Source organism: Rhineura floridana, chromosome 6, assembly GCF_030035675.1.
Source record: "Rhineura floridana isolate rRhiFlo1 chromosome 6, rRhiFlo1.hap2, whole genome shotgun sequence".
NCBI lineage: Eukaryota > Metazoa > Chordata > Lepidosauria > Squamata > Rhineuridae > Rhineura > Rhineura floridana.
In genome coordinates this window covers 139,019,045-139,036,201 of record NC_084485.1, presented here as the reverse complement: position 1 = coordinate 139,036,201, position 17,157 = coordinate 139,019,045, and the positions used below count along the sequence as shown (strand labels likewise).

The 17,157-nt window shown below is 39.3% G+C and overlaps 1 protein-coding gene across 2 annotated transcripts in view; it reads right to left on the bottom strand.

Moving 5' to 3' along the window:
* Positions 1-3,711: 3,711 nt before the first annotated feature.
* DENND1B (DENN domain containing 1B) overlaps positions 3,712-17,157 on the bottom strand; it is a 333,504-nt gene continuing 320,058 nt past the window's right edge. For both annotated transcript variants that reach the window (XM_061633956.1, XM_061633957.1), the window contains 3 exons: positions 13,895-13,980; positions 11,820-12,036; positions 3,712-11,166 (listed from right to left, as the gene is read on the bottom strand). In XM_061633956.1, coding sequence (XP_061489940.1) covers positions 10,624-11,166; positions 11,820-12,036; positions 13,895-13,980 — 846 coding nt within the window. In that variant the 3' untranslated portion in view covers positions 3,712-10,623. The remainder of the gene's footprint in view (positions 11,167-11,819; positions 12,037-13,894; positions 13,981-17,157) is intronic.

The following is a 17,157-nucleotide window of genomic DNA, read 5'->3' as shown; positions in this document are numbered from 1 at the left end:
GTACCTGAGGGGCAGTTAAGGAGGAGCGAAAGATTGCGCGCCCGTTTGGCCCCTTCTTAAAGAACAGGCGGGAAGAAGTCCCTTGCTCTGTCAACTTTCTCCCAATGCCGCAGGACCTGTATCCCTGTATTGCTTCATGAGAAAACGCAGTCTTTGTTTGGACATTACCCTAATAAAACACGAATTAACTACAGCCGTTAGTCTGGTTCCTGAGTCACATCCTGGGCCTGACAACGTGGGGCTGCCTTTGAAGACAGTTCAGAAACTTCAGCTAGTGCAAAACGCAGCTGCTAGACTGTTGATGAGGACTAGGCGGTCCGCACATATAACACCTGTTCTGGCTCGTTTGCACTGGCTACCTATTTGTTTCCGGGCCAAATTCAAAGTGCTAGTTTTGACTTATAAAGCCTTACACGGCACGGGACCACAATACCTAGCGGAATGCCTCTCCCGATATGAACCTACCCGTTCACTACGTTCAACATCTAAGGCCCTCCTCCGAGTTCCGACTCACACAGAAGCTCGGAGGGTCGTAACAAGATCTAGGGCCTTTTCAGTGGTTGCCCCCGAATTATGGAACAGTCTCCACGATGAGGTGCGTCTGGCGCCTACACTTTTATCTTTTCGGCGCCACGTTAAAACCTTTTTATTCTCCCAGGCATTTTAATTTATCTTTTTAGCTTTTAATGTATATCAGGTTAATTGTTTAATATGTATGCTTTACTGTTTTTGTGATTCTTTTGTATTTTATCCTATGTTGTGCACCGCCCTGAGAGCCTTCGGGCTGTGGGCGGTATATAAATCGAAAATAATAATAATAATAATAGTGGCTCTAGGGTTGCCAGGTCAAAAGCACCTCAATCCCTGAGATTTCAGGGGTGGACCCCAGTGATTCTCGGGGCAGGGCCCTAGTGATGTCATTAAGCATGATATGTTAAGCATCAGCCACAGCTGATTGAAGCATAACACTCAAACAAACGAACAAAATTCTCTGATTGGAAATTAAATTAAATTAAATTAAAATAGAAATCTTAGCTAAATGAGGGGTGTTCCCAGGTCCAGCTGAAGTGATGAGATCATTCCTTCTCACCTGTTTAGACAGCCTGGGTAAGGAACATTTAATCTAGCCTACTTGCTTCTGTCAAGAAAGGTTTAAGTGCCCTCAGGCCAGGCAAGTCACCTATACGGTTTCGGCCCAGTTTATCTTACGGAGCGCCTTCAACGCCACCAGTTATGCCGCCCGACAAGATCGGCCACACAGGGCCTTCTCTCAATCCTGCCGACAAAAACAGCTAGATTGGCGGGTACTAGAGAGAGGGCATTCTCAGTGGCGGCCCCCACCCTCTGGAACTCCCTCCCACAAGATCTCCGGCACGCCTCTTCCCTAAATGTATTTCGGAAAGCCTTAAAGGCCTGGCTCTTTCAACAGGCCTTTGGGATCTCCGGGGAGGGTTAATTTGCTATGACTGAAATGCCTCCTGCCCTGTTTTAATATGTTGTTGCAGCTGTATTGCTTTTATACTGTTTTTATATTGTATTACTGTATTTTACTATATTGTGTTTTAACGATTTTGTACGTCGCCTAGAGTGGCCATCGGCCAGATAGGCGACACAGAAATTAAATTTATTATTATTATTATTATTATTATTATTATATAAGGTCATTGTAGGAAGACGGGAGCCTAGTGTTGTGGAGATGTTAGATGGGAGCACTCAGGACTAAAGATGGATGCCCTTGAAGGCTGCAATTCTAAACACACTTACTATGGGACAGAGCTCAACAGGGCTTACGTCTGAGTAGAAACTGTTAGGATTGTGCTGCTGTTAAGGCTTGACTAGGGATCCTCTGCAACAATATGCATATCAAAGCAAGGTTGGCAACCTCCTGCCTGGAATGCCCTGCCTGCCTTTTAATGTGGGTGCTCCAAACCTCTTTACAGACTTGACCTGTCACTGAAGAGAGAGGTTTGGGAAATGAGTAAGAGTTAAGATTCTCTACCCTTTCCTGCCTATCCTGTGGACTGCTATAAACTCACTTTGACAGCCAATCCAATTCCAGTGAGTAATAACTGACAGAGAGAAAACACACATGGTTTGGTCTACCTTCACAGGCAGTAGCTTGGAAACAACAATTGCAGCCACACTTCCCAGTACGTGAATTCTCCTCTACCACTATTGGGCAAGAAACAAACCGTCATGCAAACAACAAGGTGCATCATCTGTGGTTTTAAGGGGGTTGAGCTGAGCACATGGAACCACTGTTACTGCTTTTATGGAAGTAAGGGAGTGAGGTTAAAGGTAAATGAAATGCAAATAGAAAAGAAAAACAAAAGACAGTGATGATTCCCTAAATGCAATACCATACCAACCACAACAAGATTCCTATGATTAAGGCAGAAAACTCAGCATCCCACAACCAGTCAGGGTTCTTAACCAAAATCCAAAACTAAAAAAACCTGGCAGCTAGTCAACCAAGGTCACAGAAATCCCCATGCAGCACAACTTGATCTGGGGGTTGCTGTTAGTGCAGAATGCTGTGGCATGATTGCTGACATGAGTAAGACCCTATCAGCACATATCTCTGCTCTGAAATCTGCGCTGGTTGTCGATTTGCTACCAGGCCAAGTTCAAGGTGTGCTTTTCATGTTGTGTGTGCCACATATTACTTGTTTTGCTCTTAAATCAGTCCTTTAGTGTGGCAGCATCTACACTTTGGAACTCCCTGCCTATTGACATTAGGCAAGTGCCTTCACTGTACTCTTTTTGGCATCTGCTAAAAACATTTTTTTAGGCAAGCCTACTCAGGCGTGTAGAAGCTATTATGCTTTTTATCTGTTTTTGACTCAGTTGGCTTTATTATTTTGAATGTTTTTAAATACCTGTTTTTAACTGATTTTGCCAATAGTTATTCCTTCTGTAAACTGCTTTTGAGGTTTTTTTTTTTTACAACAAAGCAGTATATAAATGTAAGTAAAATAGATAATTAAATTTCAGTCATGGTAGCCCTTGGGTCTCTTTCGTCTTTTAGGAACAAATGAATCTGCCTTATACCAACTCAGACCATTTGTTAATATTTAGCTCAGTACTGATGACATAGACTAGCATTGGCTCTTCAGGATTCTAGGCAATAGCCTTTTCCAGAGATTGGATTTTGGACTTTTGCATGCAAAACATATGCCCTTCCCGGTTAAAAATTATCTTTTAATATAGCTTGTTTCAATTCACTAATGAATATATAACATACCTAGGGCAGATCCACACCATGCATTTAAAGCACATTCAACACATATTTGAAGCACATGAATCCCTCCACAGAATAATGGGAACTGTAGTTTGTTAAGGGTGATGGGAACTATAACTGTGAGGGGGAAGCTACACTTCCCAGGATTCTTTGGGGGAAGTCATGAGCTTTAAATGTGAATTGGATGTGGTTTAAATGTATTATGTGGATCTTCATTACTTCATAAACTTTGCCTATGTGTAAATCATTTTAATTATTTCCATTTTCAACTTTAAAGGCTTTCCACTTTTTCAACTTCTGAAAAGCTGAGAAATATGCTAAAACAGACAACTAACATTGCAGAATGGTACCATTTCTGAACTATCTTTTACAACCCAATAAATGCAGCTTTTGTTATTATGCCCAAAATAATTCAAACAAGAAAGCCAAAGAAAAAGACTCAACACTACTGCAATATTTCTGAGTTGGGTAATTGTTTTTAATTTCATATTATGCAGTGGGGCACTTTACGGCAATGTAGACTTCACCAAATACTTTGTACTGACATCAACGGTTGATTTAAAGTGCATACAGAGGTGCTATGGACAGGAACTCAAGTTCCAGTCTTTAAACTCTAGGACAGTAGTCCAACACTTGCAGACCGTTCCTTAACCCCAACCTGCAACATGGAACTGATTTTTAACAATACCCAGGTATATGTTTATAAGAACACAGGGAGCTTCCTGATACTGAATCAGACTATCAGTCCAACTACCTCAGTACACTGACGGGCAGTGGCTCAGGGTTTCAAAACAGGACTCTTTACCAGCCATACCTGGAGATGCTCTACCACTGAACCGTGGTTCCTCCCCCCAGCTACTCTCCATTCTTCTTGGTTTTAAGTACAAGAAGGATAGGATCACTATAGTTCAGCAGCTGTACAAGAGGAGATGCAAGCTTGTCAGGCAAGAGTGAGATGAACTGAGAAGTTGCACCTGCTGAATTTCTCTTCCGTTAACTGTAAAGGAACTCCATACGCCTTTAATTGGTCTCTCACTCTCTTCCCCCCCAGCCCTCTTTTCTTTTAAATTAATTTTTAAATGGTGCTGGTGTAACACAACTTAGGCAAGAATATGGACCTGGCACCCTCAGCTGAAACCAATGCCCTAGAGGATAACCTTATATTACCTAAGCTAAGGTGTGCATCAGGACAGATCAAAGTCCTAAATATGGTGGCAGTTTTGATATTTTTTTAAAGAAACAACCATAGCTGGCTTTATAATTCAGTTTTGATTCATTTAGGTAGCTCTGCATTGTTAGAAGAGATCAAGAAACACATTCTAATTCAAACCATTATTTATTCTACAATGCCCATATCAGAGTTCTATATCAAGGATCACTCCAAAACAGCATAAAAGATGGTTATGAAAATGTTTGGAGATAAGGCCAGATATATGGTAGTTTGTTTTGTTCAAGGCAGAGACATTTTTCCTTCTCTTCTTCAAGGCAAAAGTTCAAGCATGCTAGATTTTCACTGCACCAATGAAATAGCTTCACAGGTAGCATGTGTTTACAGAAAAGCAAATTGACCACAATGCTTCGTTGGCAAGTTGGATCCAGAGCTAGATTACACAGTGCTTCAGTTATTCAAGTATGTTAATTTAAAATAGCTCTTGATAAACACTTGGCCATGAGAAGAAAATGTACATCAAATACATGGATATAAAAATGTACATAATTAACAAACAATTCAAAAGATACTGGCAACATCTATTGATCTGAGCAATCATTTAAAACAATTAGGGATGCCACATGCTGAATCATGAAGCTATAAATATCTGCCATAAGTTGTCACCTAGCATCAATTGTATGGAACAGAAATTATTTTCCTTGTTGGAAGGACAGAAAATAAGCAACCAAATTTCCAGGTAAAGTAAACACAAAAACCATCCTGGTGTGTACTTATAAAGTACAGTGTGGAATACAGATATTATCAGCTGTGTGTTTCTGTTATATATTAAGTAATTGGCAAAGCTTTTGTTTGTAATTATAGCACAACAATGTGGCATCACTGGTTATTTTCAGTCAACAGAAATGCCATTTGTCTACTAACAATGTACAGTACTTTATCGACTAACTGTAATTAAATGCTACATGTAACTCTACACACACAAAAACAAAAACCACCCCAGAAAAAATTAATCTCAAAGACCTACTGAGAAAGCAGATGTTTATAGTTGTCAAAATAAATCACATTTTAAAACACACATACACAATAAAGAAAGCAAAAATATTGCACAAAATCCATCTTTTGTTGAAATCCAGCACTTTCCTTCACATCCTGGTAGTTCCTTTACAATGTAACCCTATACATGTCCATTTAGAAATAAATACTATTGTGTTCAATGGAACTTTGTCCCTGGTAAATGTGTATAGGATTGCAGATGTATCATGATAGCTGGGATTGGGGTGGGGGTGAGGATGTGTACTAAGAATAAATTTTCCAGTTTGATGTGCTTGTTCCTCTCCTCAACCCATCCATATTAATACTGATTCTAGAATCTTAATTAAGAGATTGAATAGTCTCACATGCACACAATTTTGTCTATGCCTGGTGTTAGGGAAGAACTCAGAATTGTCCTGAATCCATTCCAACTACGATATGATAGACCATTCCTCCTCCTGGCATATTATCTTTTGGTCAAAGAAGTTTTCTGAAAAAGGATCCTTTTCCAGAAGGTATAGCTGTCATAGTACTCTTGAAAAACACTACCACTGCACTGCCCAGGATTCAGTGCACTTCATGTAGGAGCAGAAAGGAGATTAGAGGTTTGCTCCTTTGCTTTTGCTCTCTCACACTGAGGCAACATTCTGAGGTGGCTGCCTCAGCTGCAGATTTGGGGTGCTATTAAGGATAGCAAGGAGGAGAGAGACAGATTTGAGCTACCAGTCCTCCTGCACAAACCCAACTGAAATGAATGGAAGTATACAACAGCACAACACACCACTGAACTCTGCCCCCAAGTTAATGTGTGAGGCACCAATTGGATTTTCCACCACAGGAAACAAATATCTTAGGCTTGTTTAAGGCCTAACACATCTAACAAGCCATATAGGCAAGAATGGCACACAAACATAACCAGTAATTTTTGTGTGTGATGGAACTCACTGGTATAGAGCAATGGCATCTTTTTTGTTGTTGTTGCTGCCCATGACAACTGTTTTATGCTGGCACTCACAGCACTTTTATCAAAGTATGAGTACGGCAACCTCATTGTTTGCTACAAGAAGCACTGAGCATTGTGTCACTGATGTGAAAAAGGAGCTTCAGCTCCAGCCTTGCCATATTAAGAGCAAAGACACCTGAAGAAAAATTTGATATAACAGAACTACTTTTCCAGTTCTGTAGCATAGCAAGATCCTGAATTATCACTGGTCAGATGGACATGAATGTTAGCAGATGTTTATGGAAATGAATGATTTTGATTTAGCAACTAGCTAGTTACTATTTTTCATTTCCTGCATAATATTTAAAATCCTACTTTTAAGTCTAAGCTTACAACTAATGCAGGGCAAACTGTAAAAAAGAAAATAAAAAGTGATGTTCCTTCTGCTTGAGCTAATCTGTCTAATATAATTTGAGTACAATCCACCAGAAGTTCTCCTGTGAAAGCCCCAATGAAATAAATTAATTTTAATGGGACCTTCCGCAGGAGAATCTTCTGGTAGATTGTACCCTGTACTCTAACTATGAAAATCAACATTTTCAAAAGTGATTATTAGTGCAGGCTATGCATTCAATCAACTGGAAAACTGCTGCTGACATCTCTGAGAGCAGAGTTAGCCAGTACTGACAGCTTTTGATAACCCAACTCTTAGCAATCAAAAAGCAGCAATATCACTTACTGAAATGCTAGGAAACAGTACAAGTTTCAGTAAAATGTAACTTCTTTCACTATTTCTAACACTATGCAAAAAATTGGGTGATTTAAGGAATTTCATTTCTTTGCATAACTTTTACAATCTGTGACCAACATATTATTCTAGCTCATTCTCCATGCATAGAATTACAGGTGAACACTTAAAATCTTCTGCTAGTTTAAGCAACTTTCATTTCTGAAACTTGGCAAAGGCCTTTTTGTGGTCCTGAGCCCTATTCAAGGGGTTGGAAAGGAAACGGCATAACTGTCTATTATTCATTAGCTTCATCGGCAACTCTGAAGCCATTACTGCTATAGTTTTTTCCCATTCTTGGAGTATATATATGTAGTCAAGAAAAGCCCTTGGTGGATGGATCCCTTTTTGGGCCACACAGCAAGAGATCCTAGATGCTGTCAGAACCTTTCAGGTTTGTGGATTTATGACACGGGGCTTAATGATTTCCTATCCCACAAATCTGAGGAATATCATGATAGGTTCCAATAATGGATAGAAACGTGGTGAATTTAATAAACTAAAGTAAAATGTGAAAATATTAGTTTGCAGCCCCGATGTCATTAAGCTAGAATAGTTCTGAATAGTCTTTTACAGTCTTAAATAACTAAGTGAAATTTTAATGAAATAATGCACTATTCCACAGGAAAAGAAAGGAATCTGATGATCCAAAGCAGATGTATTTATTAGGATTCCTGAGAAACTTTAAGGTTTACCTGAAGTCTGTGGTCATATTAAAATCTGTGATTTCAGAACACTAACTACATAGTGGGTAAAACATGGTAATGAAGCAGAACTTGAATAATTTGTTTTCCTACAACACTAAAGTAAACATAAAAATGCTACAGATGTGGGCTATGGAGAATTTTACATTACAATAGGTGGAGAACAGAGTAGTTGCTGGCTAAAGATTTCAGAAATTGTTATTCCGATTCTTCTGGCAAAATGATGCCCTTTTTGACAGTAAGAAAGGTAACTAGCAACTATTCAGGGCAAAAACATAAGGCACAACTATTAGCCTTCTAAAAATTGTATCTGCGATAAAAGTGTGAGTGTTAATAGCCCTAGCAAACTCACATACCTTTAAGTTCAAACAAGGCCAAAATGAAGTTGCATTTCAAAAGTTCATCCACAAGACTAAACATTACTCATGTTGCTGTAAGAATTACATAAAGTGATATTTGACATTAGCGCAGCAACACTAAGCACATTCAACTGACAACTTGAGTCAATGAAAACCTACATGTTTTGCCAGACATTTCTTAGCTTTCTCTCTTCCCACCTCCCATCCGCTTCTTAGCTATGACTCACAAACCATCCATGGAGGATTTTGTCGCTCTCATTTATTTTAAAGAAGCCCTTTGTGATTGCAAAGGGAAGTTTCCATAGGCAGAGTTATTCTTCTCATAGGTAAGAACTGAAAACCCCTGAATGCATTGGCTCTGGAACATGCACCTCATCTGCATTAGTACACATTGATATAAATAAATGCTCACCTAAACACTACTCTCTTTAATCAAGCAATCTAGATCACCACCAGTTATTTCATAATTTGAAGGATAAACATCAACAGAGATGAGAGATGGAAGAGAACAGAGGAACCACAATGCAAGGTCATGAAAAAGAGACATTGCTGTAGGCATCCACGTTAAATTGTCACTTGTATAGCACCTAAAAATCTACTATCCACTTTATAAATATGTGGAACTACTTCCAATAGTTTACAAAATGTTTCTTTCACTGACAAATTTGAACGGGACCTTTGGACACTGACATTATGAACCAAAGTTTTGCTCTTAAGAGAAGACTTTTCAGAAGACAAATTTCAAAAGTTCATTTATGAGCATTGTGGTGCATCCTGTAACAGGTCAATCCTGTGCTCTGGATGGAAGTGAAGTTGCATTGGACACATTTCTTTAAAGGTTATATTTAAGCCCAGAAGTTGTGTGTGGCCTTTGTACTAGCGTATTTATGTTTTTCAGCTGCTATCAGTTTGTTTTGTTTTAGAAAGGAAACATAAGAATTTGTTCAAGCACAACATCCAACAATGATTTGATTCCTTAACATGACTTTTAAACATTACCTATGAAGGTTAAAATGGCATGAACCCAAGTACAGCGGATTCATTGTAATACCGAAATACTAAACCATAGAACTTCCATGCCAATAAAAACCTACTTATTCTGCTCAAGCTTTTCCCTTTCTAGAAAATCAGATGCAAAAACGACATCAGTGAGTAACACTTTTTAAAAGTTGTAAACTTCATATTGTATTTCAGCACTTCAAAAAGATCAAAAATACACAGTACCACTTTTCAGGATTTGGAAGACAGGGCCACAGTGCTTGCTTTGTAAATAACCCCATTTTAGGGTAAATTCAGAGAAACCATTAGCAATCCATTCATATGGTGATTAACTCATTACAAGAACTTCCTTTTCACTGATGGATACTGTTTGGCTATGTGAAAACAGTTATCATCAAGGAAGCCAAACATGTGGTGCAGGCTTTCATCTGAACCAGGCTCTCATGTGATAACCACACTGCTATGCAAAATATGGCCACATGGGTTACCACCATTAGTCATAAGAGTTCCTGGGGTTTGGAAATGACCCACCTTTCCTTTTGTTCAAGCACTTCACTGCTATGAAATAATGGCATCTCTTTTCCAACTATTTGCAATTCATCCTTTACAATAGTTAAATCTGTCCCTAAAACTTTAAGGCAATTAGATCATGGACTGACAGGATTTATAAGTTCCAGATGAAAAACATTGCATTTGTTCGCTCAGGAAGATATGTTACTTTATGCACAGGGGATGGGGAAATGGTAAAAACTAGCAGGTGCCACATACCAGCTGTAGCTTAAACAGAGAGTCAAGCTAGTATCTTGAATCTAGAACACAGGAAGCTGTATTATACGCAGTCAGACCATTGGTCCTTCTAGCTTAGTACTATCCAACCCAGGGGTGTGGATCCTTTTTCCTGGTGAGAGCCACATTCCCTTGGGGGTAATCTTTTGAGAGCTACCTGCTGCTTGCAGGCAAGGCTTTTTCTCTCCCCTCTGTATTCCCCCCCAATGAAATTTGCCTGAGGGTTCCAGGTTCCTCACCCCTGATCCACACAGATGGAAACAGCTCTCTAGAGTTTTAGACAGGGGTCTTTTTGAGATCAACCCGGAGGTGTTAGGGATTGAACTTGGGGTGCTTTGCATGCAAAGCATGTGCTCTAACACTGAGCTATGGCCACATCCCCAACGATACCCATATTGTCAGCTTATGCAGCAAGTATGTTCAAAAGATATGTTCAGAACGAAAGGGAGAAACTGCACATGTAAGGCCAACAATTAAGTATAGTAAAACTGTACGTCTGCAATTTCCTTTGTGAACTTTTGGTTTGCTATGTCATATGAAATCCTGAGTTGTCTTCCTTAGTCTTTGTCAGGAGCACTATTTCTTCCCTCGAAAAAAATTCTTATGCTTTATTCCCACTGCTACTGGAAAACCTGTCCCCTGAAATGTTTAAACCATGGTTGAATGCAGAAGTCATTTTACACAAAGACACCACTTCATGAAGAAGACCACCCTCTTCTAGGATTTCATTTTCTTTTCTAGTTTCTCTTTCCCAAGGAACTAGAGTAGATGGATTTTGGCTCAAGTTTGGTGGCATCTCATTTGTTGAGATACTGCTTAGCGTTTCATTCCATCTAGTCTTTTTTACTTGAAAGACCGCTGGAGAACACAACTGCATAGCTTCTTGATATGGGCTTGGAGATTCGGTATGAGTTTTAAGGACGTCTACATTGTCAGCACTACAGGTATGGTTGAAACCTCCTTTGTTTAGCATGAAGAGAGATTCTCTGTAGCCACTAGAAGGAACACGTTTCCTTGGTGATGGAGGAAGCTGCCTCCCACTGAGAATGCTGTCATCTTGCCCAAGATTCCAGTCAGCTGGATCAGAAGTTTGACCACCACAAAGCAGAGCCAGATTGCTCTCACTTGGTGTATTGGATTTATTCTGAAATAAAGAGAATATATAACACATGAGGCTTTTTGGCACTGGCATTTCTGAAACAGCTATTTTGTTGTTACAGAAAAGTGAGATGTAAATATTAAAGTAAACAAAAACAATTTGTTGACTGGGCTACCTGTTCATCATATTGATCATGTGCTACTTTGCATGACAATTTATCCTTGGTAATGACCTCTTAATAGGATTCAAATTTTGATTCCCCTTCTCCTTCCAACATTAAAGAGTTAAATCTGGGGTTAACAAATTAAATAGGTTAATTTAGTTTCAAGGTAAAAAAGAGGAGATGTCAGATTAGTGCTTCTCAATGGGTGGTATTAAATGCTAGTCCTACTCAGAGTAGACCCATTGAAATTAATATACATGACAAATTTAGGTTCATTGATGTCAGTCAGTCTACTCTGAGTAGGACTTAGTTGCATATAGCCTAATGTGCTTTACACCCAAATCATGCTTCCTTTGTATTAAATTTCATGGGCACGCACAGTCATAAATTTGGGAGAAATACCTGGTTGTAACAGAAGCATTAGGATCTATCTGTGACCATAAAACACCTGTCATCCATACAGCTCCTACCACCAAGTATTATGTACATGCAAGGAAGTTTTCACATTGGAAAGTGAGGGGAGGGGATAACTAACCATTATCTTGTAATCAATATTATCCATTGACCGAAAGAAGTCCAGGCTTTTTGCGCCTGAGAGCTTCCCTTGATCAGAACTGTGTGTACTCAAAGTATCCAAAATCTCTCCCAACAAGTCCATTTCTCCAGGGGGAGCAGATGTTTTGGCCATTTCCCCAGAGTCATCACTGTCATACAAATAACAAGATGTTTCCTCGCTGTCTTCAGATGACAATCTAAAGAAAAATAGAAAGTTACATCATCGTTGTCATACTTTATGACCACAAATCTGAAAATAAATGATATACTTACAGAGTAATTATTACACATTTTTGACAAAACTTTGTATTCATCATAAAAAGCAAAAAGGGTTTAGCATAACATTATGAAATATGTTACCGTGCAGCATATTTGGATCAAATAAATGTTTTTAGATCTATTTAAAAAATAGATATAAAAAGTGTGTGCGTGTGTATGTATCAATGCATGTGTGTGTACACATACACACAAACCCTTCTTTGCTTAGGATGGCAGACTGGGAAATGCTTTTACTGCTGCAGGCAGAAAGAAAAAAAGTACACCTATAATGTATTGTGACAACACCTTGATGCATATACTTTTTTTGTGTGAAAATCTTACTTTGGAAAAGGATAGACCCAGTATCACCTCTTTTAAAACTTGATGTTTGCAAATACTGTTTTGGGAGTGGACTCATATTTGATATGATTAATTGTTCAGAACCCTATCTAGATTTCATCACAATTTTTTAAATGACATTCTTCCAGACCAAATCCCTAACGGATTTTATAAATCAAGACATCAGGATTACCATTTCAAATGGTTTTTAGAGCAGCATTTCCTAAACTTCTGAGAGCTGAGGCATACTTTTTTTTAATTGAAAGCTTGAGGCACATTTCACTGTTATGGCTAAACTACTTGCTTTTAGTACAAATAAGAACTGCCCACTTTCAGAAGAGCCCACATCACATAAGCTTCTTTACAAACTGTTGATCTGTCCCCATAACTGGTAAGAGGCTAATGGATAGTCTTGTCTAAGGGTGCACAACTCTGCTACATCTCTGCATTGGAAACAACTGACAATGTAATTCTAGACTTGTCTACTTAGAAATTCAATGGCCTTATTCCTAGGTAAGGGTGTATAGTATTGCTCCCTGCAAAATCTAATTACACTCAATGCAGAGATGCTGCAGAATTAGTACTCAGCAGAAAATGCTCAAAAGGGAACCATCACAGAGCAATAAACTGTGCAGAGATGTAGGACTCAGCCTTTCTTCTGGGTGTGTACTTCAGGCTCAAAGGCACAAATTAATCTATTTTTCTGGCACATTACCAGTTCTCTCATGACAGACTAGGGTGACCTAGCACACAGGTTTGGAATTTCTGGTTGAAGGGCTGCCTGTAACCCCCCCCCCGGCCTTTCTATGATGTAAGTTCCTCAAGAGAAGAGACAATATTTTTCTTTTTACAGCCACACAATCCAATTTACCTTGGAGTCTCCTGTTTACTTTCTCTCCATCTTCAATAGGCTGCAAGTAAATCAGGGCTCCTGGTTCTTTCTTTCCTCACATCTGTATATCTAATTTTAATCATGGAACCTCAATTTACCACTTTCTGTTAGCATTTGATTCCAGTAGTGGCTGGTGCCCATTAGGACTGGCAGGGTGGGAGGCAGGGAGACTAACAGGAAGTGAGGGCAGAGCCAATGACATACAGAGCCATCACCTGACTGATTGCAAGAAAAAAGGCAGGCAGGTGGGGGCAGACTGAGATCGATGGGGCAGTGCTCCACTTGCCCTAATGGCCAGGCATCCGTTGCTTGATTTTGTTCTTTCCCAAACAGAGATATTGCTTCTTCTGTTCTATGTACCCTTTTGAATGATGCTGAATAATGCTCTACATAGGGTGGATTTCCCTTATCCACGTTTCCCTCATCACCTAGATGTGTTCAGAGTTTAATGGTAGTTAAAGTCTCTCCACATAGCAAACCAAACAGTTTTATTAATTTGTCCTGAATTTAAAACTTCTCTGATGAACAGTTGAATGCATGTTGGGTTTCTTAAAAAGTTAACTTACTTGCTTCCTCTGTCCATCTCGTCATCAGCATCATCCAAGGCAGAATCATGGTTCAACATATTGGTATGAAGATGCCCCAACCGCGTCTGCAAAGGAAAAATTACTTTTTAATGGTTTTTTTTGCCTAATGTTCATATAGCCTGCCAAGTGATCCTGACAGAAGTAGTCATAAGCAATACTGTCTAGTGATTTCAATCAAAGCGTCCACAGAGTCATCAGTAGTCATACATGAAGTATGCAAATGGATTCATCATTCATCCAAAGCATTTAAGACCAATGAATATTAAGGGTAGATTGAATCATGCATGATAACTTTTCTCCTATTTTGAGGCAGAGGACAAGCACAGTATGTCTCTGACAGGGGTTGAAATCACTACTCAAGCATGGACATGTTTTGTTTGTATTTAGTTACTTGTGAACAAGTCACTTTTCTAAAAATATTGTTCAAAATAACATATTAAAACCATCACAGACATGAATCCACAACTGAAAACACAACAAAATTCAATACCCCAAGCAAGTGAGGGCTTGCCCATTCCAAACATGTATAAAAAGCTAACCATAAAACCACAAGAAGTTGTGAAGGTGAAGAAATGTAAAGGTTGCAAGGCACTTGGACATTTGAAGTACCAAGTAAGTATATATACATGCATACAGAAGCACACACTTTGCTCTGTTCCCACCAGCCCTACAGTTTCCTTTTTTTATTTACTAAAATATTTCTATCCTGCCTCCCCATCAAAATGCTATAAGATGGGATACAACATCATTTTGTGTTATTTTATTCTGTTCCTTCTTGCCCTACACTTCTGAGCTTACCTAATATTGAGGAAGGGCCGTAGTTCAGTGGTAGAGCATCTGCTTTTCATGCATAAGGTCCCAGGTTCAATCCCCAACATCCCCAGGTAGGGCTGGGAACATCCCCAGTCTGACACCCTGGAAAGCCACTGCCAGTAACACTGAGCTAGATGGATCAATGGGTCTGACTTGGGAAAAGGCAGCTTCCAATGCTTCTATGTTCCTAAAGATAGGTTAACAATAGTCTTCTTTTGAAGAAAATATGGATGTATTTTTCTTTGGACAACAGAATAAAATCGCGTGGGATTACTGTGAAGGTCCACAGAATAGCTTCTAAAAGCCCTGACTATTCAGTCTGTAAATATGACAGGTTAAAAGAAAAGAAAAAAGAAAAGGTGCCTTTGGGAAATGAAAACTGAATACTCCAATTAAAATTGGCAAGATTCCACTGGCACTGCACCCTCATCTTCATTTCTTCAAAAAGGTCCACAGAAAACTGTGGTATGCCAATGTCTTGCATTAAGATGGTGCAGAATATTTTCCCAAGGGAAAATAAACATTAATAGGTACTTTTAACATTCTAATTGTACAAGGGTGGGGCAGCCTTCCGTTCTTCCCTTATACCTAGACATATGCTATAAAGATGCTGACATTTAAACTTTTTAAGATATCTATATGAAGAACAATCCTTGCATAGAATTAGTGGAGAAATGTCAGTGCCTCCAAACCTTTTAAAGGTTTAATATTATTACTTGTCACTTAAAAACTCTTTTAATGAGAAAATTTATTTTACAATCTTTATCTTGCTAATTCTCAAAACAACCTTATGAGAAAGGCCACCATTAGTCCCATTTTAAATTTGGGAAACTGGGGATGACAAGGCTTATTAACCAGGGCTTATCATTTATTTATAAAATATTTCTATAATATTATTACATTTATTAAATATTTAATATAATAAAATGTATACACTGTTCACATAAAACAATAAAAATACAACAGCATTCAATAAAGTTTTATAAGAGCTAGATAAAAATGCAATGGTATATCATAATAAAATAAAGCAACATACAAAGCAACAAATTAAAAACCAGGAAAACCAGAGTCCAGGGGCAGTATTCAAAGCTCCTGTTCTACTAGAGCAACAGAAGTCTTTCCCCTCCTCTTCCCGGCAGCCCTCAATGCAGCCTCAAAATCAGCTCCGGAGGATTGGGGGAACACTGGAGAGAATTCTGGGGGCACACAAAGTGAGGGGAGGAAATGAAAGTACTGCTGTGCCAATGGGAATCTGCTGGTGCTGCTTTGGATAAACCCAATGAAAGCTTGGGTAAACATATTATACAGCCACAAGAGCAGCTCTGTACTATATTCTGCATGGATTTTTCACATTCCTCAATGTTAAACTGAAAATACCCCCATGCCATTCTGATGCATCCCATAAGCTCATTTCAAAACAAAACCTTACAAAACTTACAGTCCTGAACTCAGAAACGCTTGCTTAACAACCCTCTAAATTGCCATAGTGATACACAAAACAGTCAGAAAGAATTGAGAGTTCAAAGTGTAAAGAGAGAGAGAGGAAAAAAACAGACTCCTTTTGGACTTTTATCTGTCAAGAGTTCTCATAATCTGTTGAAATTAATTAAAAATCAGCCATGTTCACAGAGTACCTGTAATCCTATTACTGATCTTGCCCCATACTCTGACCTTCATTTTCTGCAGTTTAAAACTTAAAACAATGTCTGGCTGATTTTTAATTAATTTAATAAATTTTGCATTGAACTGAATGATAGTGTCGGGCATGCTCAGTAACAACCAACTGTCAGTGTTCTAAAAGCCAGACTCACAGCTGCTGGGCTTGGCTAATCAGGAGGCCACACACACACCAGACTTTGATTTCACTTGAGACAGTCATGGCTTCCCCCCAAGAATCCTGGGAAGTGTAGTTTATGAAGGGTGCTGAGAGGAGATTCCTATTTCCCTGACAGAGCTCCAGTGGCCAGAGTGGTTTAACAGTCAGCCACTCTGATTGAAGGTCTGTGAGGGGAACAGGGCATCTCCTAGCAACTTTCAACACTCTTCACTAACTACACTTCCCAGGATTCTTTGGGAGAAGCCATGACTGTCCAAAGTGAAATAAAACCCTGGTGTGGATGTGGCCAGGGATAGTTTTGGTTTCAATTTGGGTGGGAGGCTACATGTGCCTGCTGTAGAATAAAAAGGTGGGGGAAACCCTGAAAAAGAATGATACTGTTCACAATGTTTTCCCTTTGGAAAGCAAAGGGGCTTTTCTGCTGCCCAGTGCCCACCCACCCAATATCCTCCCCTTCCTCCCTCCCCCTCCCCCTCCTGCCCTCTTCCTACCCCCCGTCCCTCCCACAGGTCAGTGTCACCTATACTAAGCATGACTGCACAGGAGTAGATCCCACTGAATTCAATAAGCATGCAAATGATAAAACCCGCCC